Source organism: Spermophilus citellus (genome assembly GCF_964194105.1).
Source record: "Spermophilus citellus genome assembly, chromosome: 19".
Taxonomy (NCBI): domain Eukaryota; kingdom Metazoa; phylum Chordata; class Mammalia; order Rodentia; family Sciuridae; genus Spermophilus; species Spermophilus citellus.
This window is the reverse complement of record NC_138201.1, coordinates 19838688-19851898: the sequence shown is the minus strand read 5'-3', so window position 1 is coordinate 19851898 and position 13211 is coordinate 19838688. Positions and strand designations below refer to the sequence as shown.

General features: G+C 44.5%; 1 protein-coding gene across 1 annotated transcript; it reads right to left on the bottom strand.

Annotated features, from left to right (window-relative positions):
- Positions 1 to 11954: 11954 nt before the first annotated feature.
- LOC308638617 (vomeronasal type-1 receptor 94-like) lies at positions 11955 to 12833 on the bottom strand (the record flags this gene model as incomplete). The annotated part of the gene is made up of 1 exon (XM_081276237.1): positions 11955 to 12833. One exon carries the CDS (start codon positions 12831 to 12833, stop codon positions 11955 to 11957), a length of 879 nt encoding a protein of 292 aa, XP_081132363.1.
- Between the last annotated feature and the right edge of the window lie 378 nt (positions 12834 to 13211).

Sequence of the window (13211 nt, the reverse complement as noted above, 5' to 3'; positions counted from 1 at the left end):
TGATTTGCATCCTTACTTCCTGATGTGCATTCGATACATGAAAGGGCAGATGTCATTTGTTGTTATCACACAGATCAAGTTCACCATCACCTCTCCACTAACATCCCCTTTCTCCTTGGTGAACTGCAGGGAGGACACCATGGGACCTTTGGAAGCCAGGAAGGGGTGGTCACGACTGTCCCTTGGTTGTGATATTAAGCAACTACACCCCTAGTCCCTGCTCTAGTTCAAAACCTTTGGGCAGCCAGAGCACCATTGGTTTACTTTTGTGAGATAAAACAGAGACAACATACATCAGCAGAAGAAAATGCTATTTGCTATTTCTCTAAAACGTGAGAATAAACTTTCTTTATAAGTATCATATTTGCAAAAAAAAAAAACATCATTTCCTTATGATCAATTAAAAGGTATTTTGGTATCTATTATTATTTCTCGCTATCTCAGTATTAGAAGAAAATGCTTAAAGTATTGTGGATTGAGTTTTTGAGACAAGAGAAGGAAAAAACCAAGTGTGTTTAATAAAATTCTGGGGTTAACATTTATCTCTTCCTGGGAGAATAGGAATATGGATTCATAAGGCTGAAGCAGAAAATAACCAGGACACTTATTAGTATGCACTTTGAAAACCAATAGAGCAGCAAATTAAACTCCCTGTAGTCTGAGAAATGGATAGAAACTGAAAATGCTTTACTTAAAATATTTTTTTCTTATTAAAAAATTAACAAATTTTCACAAGTCACCAAATTAACGGGCAAAATCTAGTAAGAAGAACATTTTCCTCTGAATTCTAGAGTAAAAAGTCCTCTGAGCTGTTGAGTGTGGGTACAGCTGGATGCATAATTTATTGCTATGTCAGAACCTAAAGTATCATTTGGTTATTTTGATCCTTCATCACAATCACAGCAGCCCCCTCACACACTGGTGCTGCATCTGAGAAGGAGAAAGGCACTTACCTGGGCGGGTTGCATGGGGAATCAGGGGGCCTGAGCGGATCCTGCACTGTTTTAAGGAAAAGACATCTTTAACTCACCTCTCTGTAGGGCTTTAATTTTAGCTTCTGCAAGAAGGTGACAAGATGCCACTGGAGATCACAGAACCGTGGCTTCCCCCAGGGGAACATGTCACCTGACTCTTACTTTAGTCTCTGTTGGATAGGAGCAACCTGGGGAGAATCGAACTCAAAACTTTTCTCTTAATTCCCTGGACACATCTGTGTGAGGGATCTGAAGACTCTCAATCATGTAGCCCACAAGCACTCTCTCCTTTTTTAAAACCCATATTCAAGTTAGTTCAAACCCATGTCATATATTGTAACACTTCTACTCTGGGATGGGTGGTTTCTGGCTCCTCCCATGGATTCCAAGTGGCTCTGGGGGTCCTCTCTCTAAAATGCGAGACCATCTTCTTGGTCCACTCTCACACTGACCATGTGGTTGGGGTAATATGTCTTCTGGGATTTTTAAGCTCAGCCCCAGGATTTCACTTCTGTTTCAGGTTGATAAAAATGACAAAATATCCATTATTATGATATCAAAGAAGCGAAAAAACATTTTAAGCCAATTTCTTTTCATTGTTCAGGAATTCTCCAGGGTCAACTCTTCAAAAAAAAAATGGTGCTGGGAATACTGGTCATCCATATGTAGTACAATAAAATTTAACCTCTATGCCTCCTCACCCTGCATAAAACTCAACTCAAAAATGACCAAAGACCAAGGTTTTAGACCAGAAACCCTGTGTCCACTGGAAGAAAAATATAGGCCCATCTCAATATCATGTTGGTATAGGAACAGACTCCGTTAGCAAGATCCCTAAAGAGCAAAATGAAAATCAACAATCAATAAATGGGAAACAATCAAGAATTTTGGGCTGTGGTTGTGGCTCAGCAGTAGAGCGCTTGTCTAGCACATGTGAAGCCCTGGGTTCGATCCTCAGCACCACATAAAAATAAATAAGCAAAATAAAGGTGTTTTGTACAACTAAAAAATGAATATTTTTTTAAAAAAGAATGTAAAGAGAGAGCCAACAGGATGGGAGAATGTCTTTGCCATCTGCCCCTCAAACAGACACATTCATCTCCAGGATATGCAAAGAACTCATCTATTTGACACCAAACAAATGGGCAAGGTAACTGAACAGGCACTTCACAGGAGAAGAAATACCAATGGTCAGCAAACATGGAAAGATGATCAACATCTCTAGCAATTAGAGAAATGCACATTAAAACTACACGGAGATTCCAGCTCAATCCAGTCAGAATGGCAATTATCAATGTTAGCAAGGATGCAGGGGGGAAATTTCACTCATACATTGCTGGTGGGTTTTTTAAAAATTTTTGCAACTACTACAGAGAGCTATATGGAGATTCTTCAGAAAACGTGGAATGGAACTATCATTTGAATCAGTTATCTCTCGCCTCAGTATATACCCAAAGGACTAAAAATCCACATAGTATAGGGAGCTGGGGTTGTGGCTCAGTGGTAGAGTGCTCGCCTAGCATACGCAAGGCGCTGGGTTTGATCCTCAGCACTACATAAAAAATAAATAAATAAAATAAAGTTATTGTGTCCAACTACAATTTAAAAATATTTTTTTAAAAAATCCACTGTAATACAGTAAGGCAGCCACATCCATGTTTAGAGCGGCTCAATTCACAACATCTAAGCTATGGAACCAACCGAACTGCCCTCCAACAGATGAATGATAAAGAAAATGTGGTATATATTCACCATGGAATATTACTCAATCAAAATAAAAAACAAAATTATGGGGCTGGGGTTGTGGCTCAGTGGTAGAGCACTTCCTTAGCATGTGTGAAGCACTGGGTTCAATTCTCAGCACTGAATATAAATAAATTTTTAAAAGGTCCATAGACAACTAAAAATATTTTTATTTTTTAAACATATGAGAGTGAAATGCATTACAATTCTTATTACACATTTAGAGCACAATTTTCCATAACTGTATATAAAGACACCAATTCGTGTCTTCATACATGTACTTTGGATAATGATGTCCATCACATTCCACCATCCTTGCTAACCCCCTGCCCCCTCCCTTCCCCTCCCACCCCTCTGCCCTATCTAGAGTTCGTGTATTCCTCCCATGTTCCCCCTCCCTACCCCACTATGAGTCAATTACCTTCTATCAGAGAAAACATTAGCATGTATTTTTGGGGATTGGCTAACTTCACTTACCATTATCTTCTCCAACGCCATCCATTTACCTGCAACAGTACCTCCCTACAATGCTGAGCTCTGGCTTTGAACTTGGAATCCTCCTGCCTTAACCTCCCTGCCACCAAGGTTATCGGTCAGGGCCAGCATGCCCAGCTTCTGTCCAAATTTTCTTTCACAGAGCAAAGATCATACCTGAGTCCCGTAATGCCATAAGGAGTCTAGACCCTGGTGCTTCCTTGTGAAACCTCACGTGCACCCAGGAAGCACCTGGGGGACCACAGTGGCAGGCTTCACTCCTGCTTTGTGGATGCAAACTGGCAGCAGAAGACAGGCAGGCTCCCACCAGCCTCATCTCCCATCTCTACCTGGTGACCTGGAGCCGGGGACTCCTCTCCAAGTTCCTTCTGGGGTGGAAGTGTCACTGAGAAGTCATTGAGAAGCATTATTGTCCCCCTGTCAGGGTTAGCAAAAGGAGCTGGGCGGAGCCGAAGTGCTGGGCGGAGCGGTCCTGGGAGGCCAGCCCTTAGGAGCAGTGGGCGGGGCGGGGCCCAGCGAATGGGCAGAGTGAGTGGAGCCCCCCCCAGCAGGTGGGGCGGGGCGGGGCCTAGGGAAGCAGGTGGGGCGGAGCAGAGCGAGGGGAGCCCAGCGAATGGGTGGGGCTGGGGGCGGAGCCTAGCGGGTCTGAGTGGAGCCCCACCCCTAAGAGCAGCGCGGGGCGGGGCCAGCGGAATCCCGTAGGAGGCTTGACCCGCCCCGGGCTCCCCAGGGGAGCACCCCGCGGGAACCTGGCGACTCTAGGGGAGCTGAGGGCGGGGCGGGCGCATGCGCACGAGGCTAAGGAACCCGACAGGCGGGTGTGACTGGAAATCCCGTCAGAGGTCGCCGTGGACCCAGCGGGGAGCGGGCCCTGGGGCTCCACGGCCCAAGATGTGACCCCAGAGTCTGCTCTGCTGGGCCGCAGTTCCCCCCTCACACGGGAGGCCGCGGAGGGAGGCTGGGGGGTGACCCGCTGCGCAGCCTCGTTCGTCCCTCCTCACGGACGCGGGGGACTCTCCGTGTGTCCAGGAGGGTTGGGGTCCGGGGGTCTCTGGGAGGGTCCTGGGATGTCCCCTTGGAGACTTGGTTTCTGGGCGCGACCGTGGTCCCGGCGTGTCACGGAGACTCCTCTTGGTGCCTGCGGTGTAGACGGCGTGACCTGGAGGCCAAGAGGGTGGCGTGTGGCGCGGCTGTCACCGCTGCTCCTGGCCCGGCCCCCGCGGTCCCCCGCACTGACCCGGGCAGGGCGTCCTGGCCCTGGGCAGGGAGAGAAGCGGGGACAGGGAGTGGCCTCCACCCACCAGGGCGACCTTGGGGACTCGCTGCATCTGTCAGCAGGACACGGGCGACGCCGCCTCTCAGGCTGGACAGAGGCCAGCGCAGCCCCGGGGTCTCTAAGGGAGGATATGGCGGGGGCGTGGGGCGGGGGGCAGGCAGGGTGACGGCGACGTCGTGGAGACGGACAGGTGGACAGTTTTGTCCTCTATAAAACAGTCAACACTCCGTGTCGCAGGCTCCGCCCTGGACAGTGAGGACACAGGGAAGACCCCTGGCCAGGAGTCCCCTTGTCCCCTGGGAGTCCCCTGCTGTTCCTGGTCTGGCCCGGGAATCCAGGCGCTGAGCAGGCGTCGGACACTAAGTGTCGCCAGACCTGCGCAGGCGCCAAGCAGGCGCCGGCTCCTTTAGATCCCTGATATCCTGAGACACCCACGGTGGGGACGTTTCCACTGCTGAGTTGTCACACTGTCACCTCTCACCGTGTCACTCAGCTGCCCCGAGACCCTCCTACCTGAGATAAAGGCCTCATTCAGGAGCTGGCTCTCGCCGACTTCTGCAGTTGGGTCCCCAAGAGTCCCCCAAACTTCCAAGGACATCTGTCAACCTATCCCACCTGGTGCTTGCTCCCTGCTTTTAGTGTCATTTCCCCCATTAGAAGTGCTGAGCCGCACATTGGACACCAGGTGGCGCCAGAGCTGCGCGTAAACTCTCCCTGAAGCCGCAGCCTTGGGCTCTGTGCTCATGAGCCTGGTTCCTGGGAAACCTTCAGGATTCCTCTTAAGAGCAGCAACTAGTTTTAGTGTAACTCAGTGAAGTTGATGCATGGAATAAATTTTCCCGCCAGAAAAATGGAGGATTATTACACTCTGCCCAGAGTGTTTTGGGTCCATCTTCTTAGAAAGCAAAATACACAATGAGATCCCCCAGTGAGATGAGGGTCTGAATTCAGCCTGATCTCTCCCTACAACTGTCATTACTGGGAGGCTTCTGGAATCCCCGCCAATGTTGGGGCAATTTTCTTCTCTTTTTTGGAGTTCTGATTTTCAGAAGCCATGAAATAGATTTCAATCAGAAGCATCCCCACCCGATGAGTTCCATTAGTGTTCTACTGAACTAATACTACAGAAAGATCAAGTAATGTGCTCTGGTTTCTAGAAAAAAAAAAAAGTTTCACTTCAAATGCATGAACCTGTGTATTGCTTGCTATGTGAGAAGAAATCATAAAATAAAATTGCATCCAAAATCATAATAGTGGATGACACCTTTTTTTTTCTTTATTTCTTTTAGGGGGTGGGGGGAATTGGAGATTGTACCCACAAATGCTTAACCACTGACCCGCATATCCGGCCATTTTCTTCTGTATTTTATTTTGAGACAAGGTCTTCATAAATTGGTGAGACTGGGTTTGGACTTGTAATTTTCCTGCCTCAGCTTCCCTGAGCTGCGGGGATTACAGACTTGCACGGTCCCACCTGGCTTACCTCTTTTAAAAAATACATTTTAAAGTATACATTTAAAGTATACATTTGTGGCATGTAATGTACATATACACAATCAATCACTTGCTTCTATAAAGCCTTCGTTTTGCAAGATGCCTTTGAGAGTGTCATAGGGCAGATGCCTATAACTCTTGTTGGGTTTTTCCACAAACCTCAGGCCCAAAGGAAATCTGTGGGACCTGAGAGTTCCTTTTAGGAGTGTCTCCTGCAGGGTTTTGTCTTTTGAAAAAGCCTCAGTTTCTTCATTTGTAAAATGGGGCTCGTGATCTCTGCTTCGTGGTGTTGGGAGAATTCAGCCAGATGTTGGTAGGGGACAGCTGCCTTAGAAGGCCCCTTAGGTGCTGAACCCATAGAACGTGTGCTGTCAATCCTTCATCCCCTCTTAGAGTCTGTGGCAGTGAGACTGAGTGGGACATTTATATGAAGAACATCATGGGGACTTTAATAGGAATGAAAGATCCTTGCATTGGATCTTTAGAGCGCTTTCGGTAGTATGGTGTTTTTTAACAATGTGAATTCTGCTTATCCAAGAACGTGGGAGGTCTTGCCCTCTTCTGAGGTCTTCTACAATTTAGGGAAGAGGGTCAGAAAAAGGAAAGACAATTACATGAAACTGACCTGACTTTGCTCTGCACATATACGAATACACCATAGTAAATCTCCAGATCCTGTATAAATACAGGGCTGGAACCTAATTAGAATAAGACCTATTTCATGGTTGTATAAATATGTCAAAGTAGATGCTATTGCCATGTATAATTTTAAAAAACAAATAAAATAAAATAAATGTGAGCCGGGCACAGTGACATATGCATGTATTCCAGCAATTCAGGAGGCTTAGGCAGGAGGATCGTGAGTTCAAAGCCAGCCTCAGCAGAAGCGAGGTCCTAAGGAACTTAGTGAGACCCTGTGTCTAAAGAAAACACAAAATAGGGCTGGGGATGGGGCTCGGGGGGTGAGTGCTCCTGAGTTCAATCCCTCCTACTCACCGAAAAATAATCAATTAATAAGAAGTGTGCATAAGCTATAAACATTCAAACCTTTGCATAATTACAGATCCAAAACTAAAAGAAAAAAAGGGGAATAAGAGGTAGAAGAAATAATGGGCTAAGTTTTTTTTGCAAGCTTGATGAAAGAATATTAACCAAAACAAAAAAAAACTGGAAGGAATCCTATATCAAAATATCGTCAAAATGAATGGAAATCCGATTGCTGAGACCAGGTTAAGAATCATACAAAATTCCTTGTATACTTAAAAAAGTCATAAATATAGTTTCTGTTTCAGAATACTGACATTACCAATATTTTAAAATAAGTCTTCAGAAGTTCTGGGAGGAGAGAGAATCTTTTTTTAAAGTAAAGAAATGGGGGACAGGCAGAGTGGTGCACACCCGTAACCCCAGCAAAAATCCTGACATCCCAAAATCTAAGATTAATGGGCATAAATATTATTTTCCCAAGTTTTAGGAACTTGTATTCCTGGATATTTTGTCACCAGGAATTGAAAACAGCCACCATTTTTTTCTCTTTAAATATCCTTGTAACCTCACCGTCATGCACCTAAGTGGCTGAGTACAAGGTCAGGATTGACTCTATTCGCTTGTAATTGGTGAAATTAGTTTTGGACAAGAAATGCTTTGTGAGAAAATCCTAGCAGATATTTTACAATAATGCAGGGTCACCCTGTGTAAGCTGAGGTTTTGATATAGAACCCAACTTCCTTCTAAGGTCTTTGAAACTTGGAAAAATTGCAGAGTACACAGTCACTTATATCCATAGTATTTCTATTTGAGTCATGATATGGTCAAAAGATACACAAATGACAATAGCACTTTGCATTTAAACTGCCTGAAAGCAGGAGGTTGTCTTAAAAGCAGAGCACGTCCTCCAAAATGAGACCATATCTTTTTTTAAATGTGTTTTAATTAGTTACACATGACAGTAGAATGCATTTATGCACTTTGGTATATCATACATAGATGGAATACTTTTTTTCTCATTTTTTCTGAGTGTACCTGTTGCAGAATCATATTGGTCGTGCAATCACATATATACATACAGTAATAATGTCGGTTTCATTCTACTATCTTTCTACCCCCACATCCCCTCTGTATCTTAAAAGTGTAAACAAAAACAAATAAATAACTTTTTTCCCTCCAAATGTTATACGTGAAGACCGCATCGTATTTCAATAATAGAGTTGAAAATGACGTTTTCCAGATAGGGAAACCTGGATGTATTCATCCACAGGGCATCCACAAATAGAATACGTCCAGGATCCAGATAAATAAAAACAGAAGTTGTCCAGGACTCAGATAAATGAGAAATGATGGTAACCTGGATTTGCAGATCGAAAGGAAGAATCAAACACATGAGAAATGCCCAGGAGAACCCAAGACACTGTGTTTGATCGGGTGACAAAGAATGGCAGCAGATATGTGTCCATCCATCCCTTCTGCTCAGATCCCGTTCTTTATTGGACTTTGTTTACAAAGCACAAGTACAATGGTGATATTTATCAGAATTTCTCCAGGGCCGTGACAGGCATCCAACCAGGCACAGGGCACCTTCCACAGTCTTGGTGACCTTTCCTTTCACATCATGCCCTCCTGACTGCTGTGACAGGACACCTCGTGGTGGCTCTGATTGGCATTTCCTTGAGAATTGTTGGATGTTGAGCATCTTTTCTTTGCTCATTGGCCACATATGTGTTTTTGCTTGGGTGGGATATCTATTCATATCTTGTGCTGTTTTTAATGAGGTTATATTATTTTTTTTTACTAAGTTCTGAGGTTTTAATAAAGGTTAATGTTTTTGTGGTGCTGGGGACTGAACCCAGGGCCTTGTGCTTACAAGGCTAACACTCTACCAACTGAGCTCCATCCCCAGCCCCAAACGTTGAAAATCAACCTCTTTCCTGATATATGATCCGAAAGTGTGGTCTTCATCCCATGTTGTCTGTTAACAGCGGATTGTTTCCTTTTCTGTACAGAAGATTTGTAGTTTCATGTCATCATGTGGCTGACTTTGTTGTCAGAAATCGTTTCCTATTCCAATGCCATGAAGATTTCCAACTTTTTTTTTTTTGGGGGGGGGTCTCACATCTACTTCTTCAATCCATCTCGATTTGATCCTTGTGTGTTCCATACGACAAGGGTCCATCATTTTTCTTTTGCATACAAATATCTGTTCACAAGAATATTCATGCTACATTGGATATATATATATATGGCAGTGCTTTGAAAGATGTCTCCATGACATTGTATGAATACGTTTATCAAGGCACCCCGTTCTGTTCCACTAGTTTATAGGTTTACTATTATGCCACTATACCATAATGGTTTTTTTTTGTTTGTTTCTTCCTTTTTTATTTCTTTTGTATGCAGGTGTGGTTTTCAAGTGTTGGTGATGAACCCCGGGGGCCTGTGCCCGTACACTAGGCAAGTGCTACATCTCCAAGATCCATCCCCAGCCCTAACACACGGTTTTAATTACCATAGCTTCATAATATATTTAAAAATTGGGTGTGAATCCATCAGCTTTGTTGTTTATGGGGGTTGGTCTACCTATTCAGGGTCTGGTAGGGTCACATGTGGATTTTAGCTACCTGGTTTCCTATTTCTGTGAAATATCCTCCTGAGATTTGGATAGGGATTGCATCTGTACATAACTCTGATAGTATGGACATTTTGATATTGATTCCTCGCATCATGAATATGATGTGTGGTTCCTCTAATTCATGCTTGCTTTAATTTCTTGCATGATTATAGTTTTCTGGGTACAAGTGTTTTCTTTCCCTGGCCAACTTCATGCCTCAGTATTTTGCTCTTTATAATGGTTTATTGTGGGGATTATTCTCTGAATTTTCTTTGCCCATATTTTCTGGCAATTGTAAAGAAACAAAGCAGAATTCCTGGGATGTTGCCTTTGTGTTCTGCTGAATGCCTGTCAGAATCCTGAAAGGAATTCTGTGGGATCTTTAGTGTTTATACATATGTGAACATGTCACTCGTGAGACAGTGTCTCTCCTTCCTTGGAATTTGTATGCTATTGGGTGTCCCTATATTGTACTGAGCCACCCGTGTCCCATGGGTAAACCCCAGGCCTTCACCGTGGATGATGCTCTCAACGTGTTGAATTTGGAGGAGATCAAGATGGTTTGGTGCTAATTGTTCAATGTGTAGCCCTCCATCATGAAGTCCCGTGTCTCTGGGCTCCTTTTTGGAGGGGTGGGGTGTCTTGTGTTACTGGTTCACTCTTCTCCATCAATCGTTGCTTTCTTCCACTTTCCAACCTCAGTGTTCCGAGGTTGTGTGCATCTAGGATTCGGTTTTTCAATCTGGTTGTGAATGGAAACGTGTTGCTTCACGTCTCTGCAACATCCTCCTGATGCACCCCCAAGTTTCATTGATTCAGACTTAACACCGATTCATAATAACTTAATCAGCCACTTTGTTCTGTCCGATAATCCTTTGGACCCTTTTTCTCCTCTTTTCTATGTTCCTTTCCCGATTTTTAAAATGTTTAGTCTCATATTCTTTGCTTCCTTTACTACTTACATTTTTTTATAAAGACCTTTGATTTGAGAGTATTCTATATTTGGCTAACTTTTCTAATTAAATAGAATATATGACAAGTGCATAATTTTCGCAGCACTGCTGTCATGATTGGTAAACTCCCACGTGTGACTTACTGTCTAAACCTGGTGTTCTGACCTCATGCACCTCTCACCCAGGAAGCCTCAAATTGGGAGCTACCCACTGTGATGCTGGACGTCTTTGGAAGGCTGAGCAGCCCACAGTGCTGCCTAACAGCATCCGCATGGAGAACACCTCTCCTGGGAGAGGCTGAGATCAGAAGTGAGCTTCTCAAAACCAATCTTCACATCCCTGGGACAAATCTCACATCCCTGGGACAAATGTTTCGAAACTCACCAAATGGCACTGTGGCACGTTTAGGGTCTTATCCCTTACTTTATAGTTTCAGAAACAATGTTTTCCACAACTGAGTTGATCATTAAAAACACTTTTATGATGATAAAATATAAATAACATAAACTTTCTGAACATTTTTCAGCATTCAGTCAAGTGGCCTGGAATCTATTCACATTATTGCACAACAGTCACCACACCCACCACAGCACTCACTTCCTAACTTAATAGATGTTCTCCAAGTACCAAGGGACAGCTCCCCGCTGCACCCTTGTCTTGGTCTCTGGACACCCTTCTGTTCCTGCTTGGTCACTCTGCCCACTCCAACTCCCACCTTCTTTAAGTACATTTATACAATGTTTGTTCTTTTGTGACTGAACTGGCTTCACTGAGTAGAGTAACTTGAGGACTCAGCTGTGCGGCCCCGTGTTCCAGAATCTTCTTCCATTTTAAGAGTTGATGATATTATGCAGAGGTCATTGTGTGCAGAGGTCATTGTGTATTGTTTACATATTCTTCTGGTTGTAGGTGCTGAGTTGTTTCTGTGTTTGAATATTTAAAGCCTGCTTTTAGCAGCAGTGATGTGGAGATGACTGTTTGACTCCCTGCCTGTAGAATGTGTGTGTGCGCGCCTATGAGTGTGTATTGCGTGTGTGCTGGATCATGTGATATTTCATGGTAGAATATGTTTACAAATGGAGTTTGGAAAAATACAGATAATGGGGATGATGCAATATTTGAGAAACATTGGAACTCTTCTGTATCTAAAAAGAGTTTAGAATAACCCAGGTTATGACAAGTGACATCCAACTCACGGGCCCCTATTAAGGATCCAGTGAGAAACATGACATCCCCATAATATCTCGGAGAGGCACATGGTTTAGCTTTCTTTAATGTACTTGCATCCACACATGTCCAACTGGATGGTTCAACAGAGGGAGTGAGACTTTGCATTGCATTTAAACCAAAGACTCTACACACTCTGTCATGACAAATCACTCCAAATTCAGCGCAGTTTCTCGCCTTAACAGAACTTATCCACCACTGGATACTGAAATGTTTGCTGTCTTCTCCCACATGTATCTGAAAATAACAATTATACGTTTTTCAGTACAAATAAACACCAAAGGGCTGAACGAGGCATAGCTATGGGTCACGAGGATCTGGATACAGTAAAATATTGGATCATCCTTCAGTGTGATTCTTGCATAGGAGACAATGCTGTCCAACATGGACATGACCACAAAGCAACTCATGAGCAGCAGGATGGTCTGGGTGGCCCTCAGTTCTGGGGAAGACACTGGAGACGGGCTGGTGCTGTGGAGACGCCGGGATTGCCTCTTGTGCCTGCACAGGAGAGCCACCATGTATCCACTGGAGAGGGCCATGATTCCTATAAAAGAGACTTCCCTGAAGGTCAGCAGGGTGGACAAGCTGTGCCGGAGGAAGAAGGTCATGGGAATGAAGGAGCAGGATTCTGTGACATACATAAAGTTGTCTGAGGTCCAATTGGGGGTAGCAGCAATGGAGATGAAGAGGTGGCTACTGAAGGATGAGTAGATGACCCACAGGAAGAGAAGGAAACACAGGTTGTAACATGAGGATTTACGTTTGAACCTTGCCAAGCAGGAGCCCCTGGGGCTGAGGGTGATGGCTTGGAGGACACTCAGCAGGCAGGTGGCACAGATGGAGAAGCCCCTTGTCAACCTGTACAGGTAGATGAGCAATTTACACATCAGGTCATCCCACCTGCCCCCCTGAGGTATAAAAATGTCCGAAGCTATGAAGCCATTGATGAGCAGAATTCCCAGGTGGATCAGGGCCAGGAGACCAATGGGCAGGTCAGTGGGCTTAGGTCTGTGTCCAGTAATGTGCAAGGAGATGTGGACAAGAAGAAGAAGGGCGTTGGCCATGACGCCAACACCAGTCACGGTGTACACGGTGTTTCTTATGTGAATATTACTGTACAGTCTGTTGGCTTTGTTCATCTTATGCGGGAAAGAAAAATATGGTGGCCACAGTAACTCACAAAAATGTCTTCTTTGCAAATCTGACCTCCTTCATCAATCTCAAATGAACCCCACTTCCATGAAGAAAAAAAGAAGATTCATCCAACTGTATTTTTATTCCACATGAAAATTCAGTTCTGGTGCTGGGCACAGTGGTGTCTGCCTGAAATCCCAGTGACTCTAGTCGCTGAGGCAGGAGGATGACAAGGGTGAAGTCAGTCTGGGCCTCTTAGTGAGACCCTGTTTCAAAATACAGAGTCAAAACGACTGGGTGTAACTTGG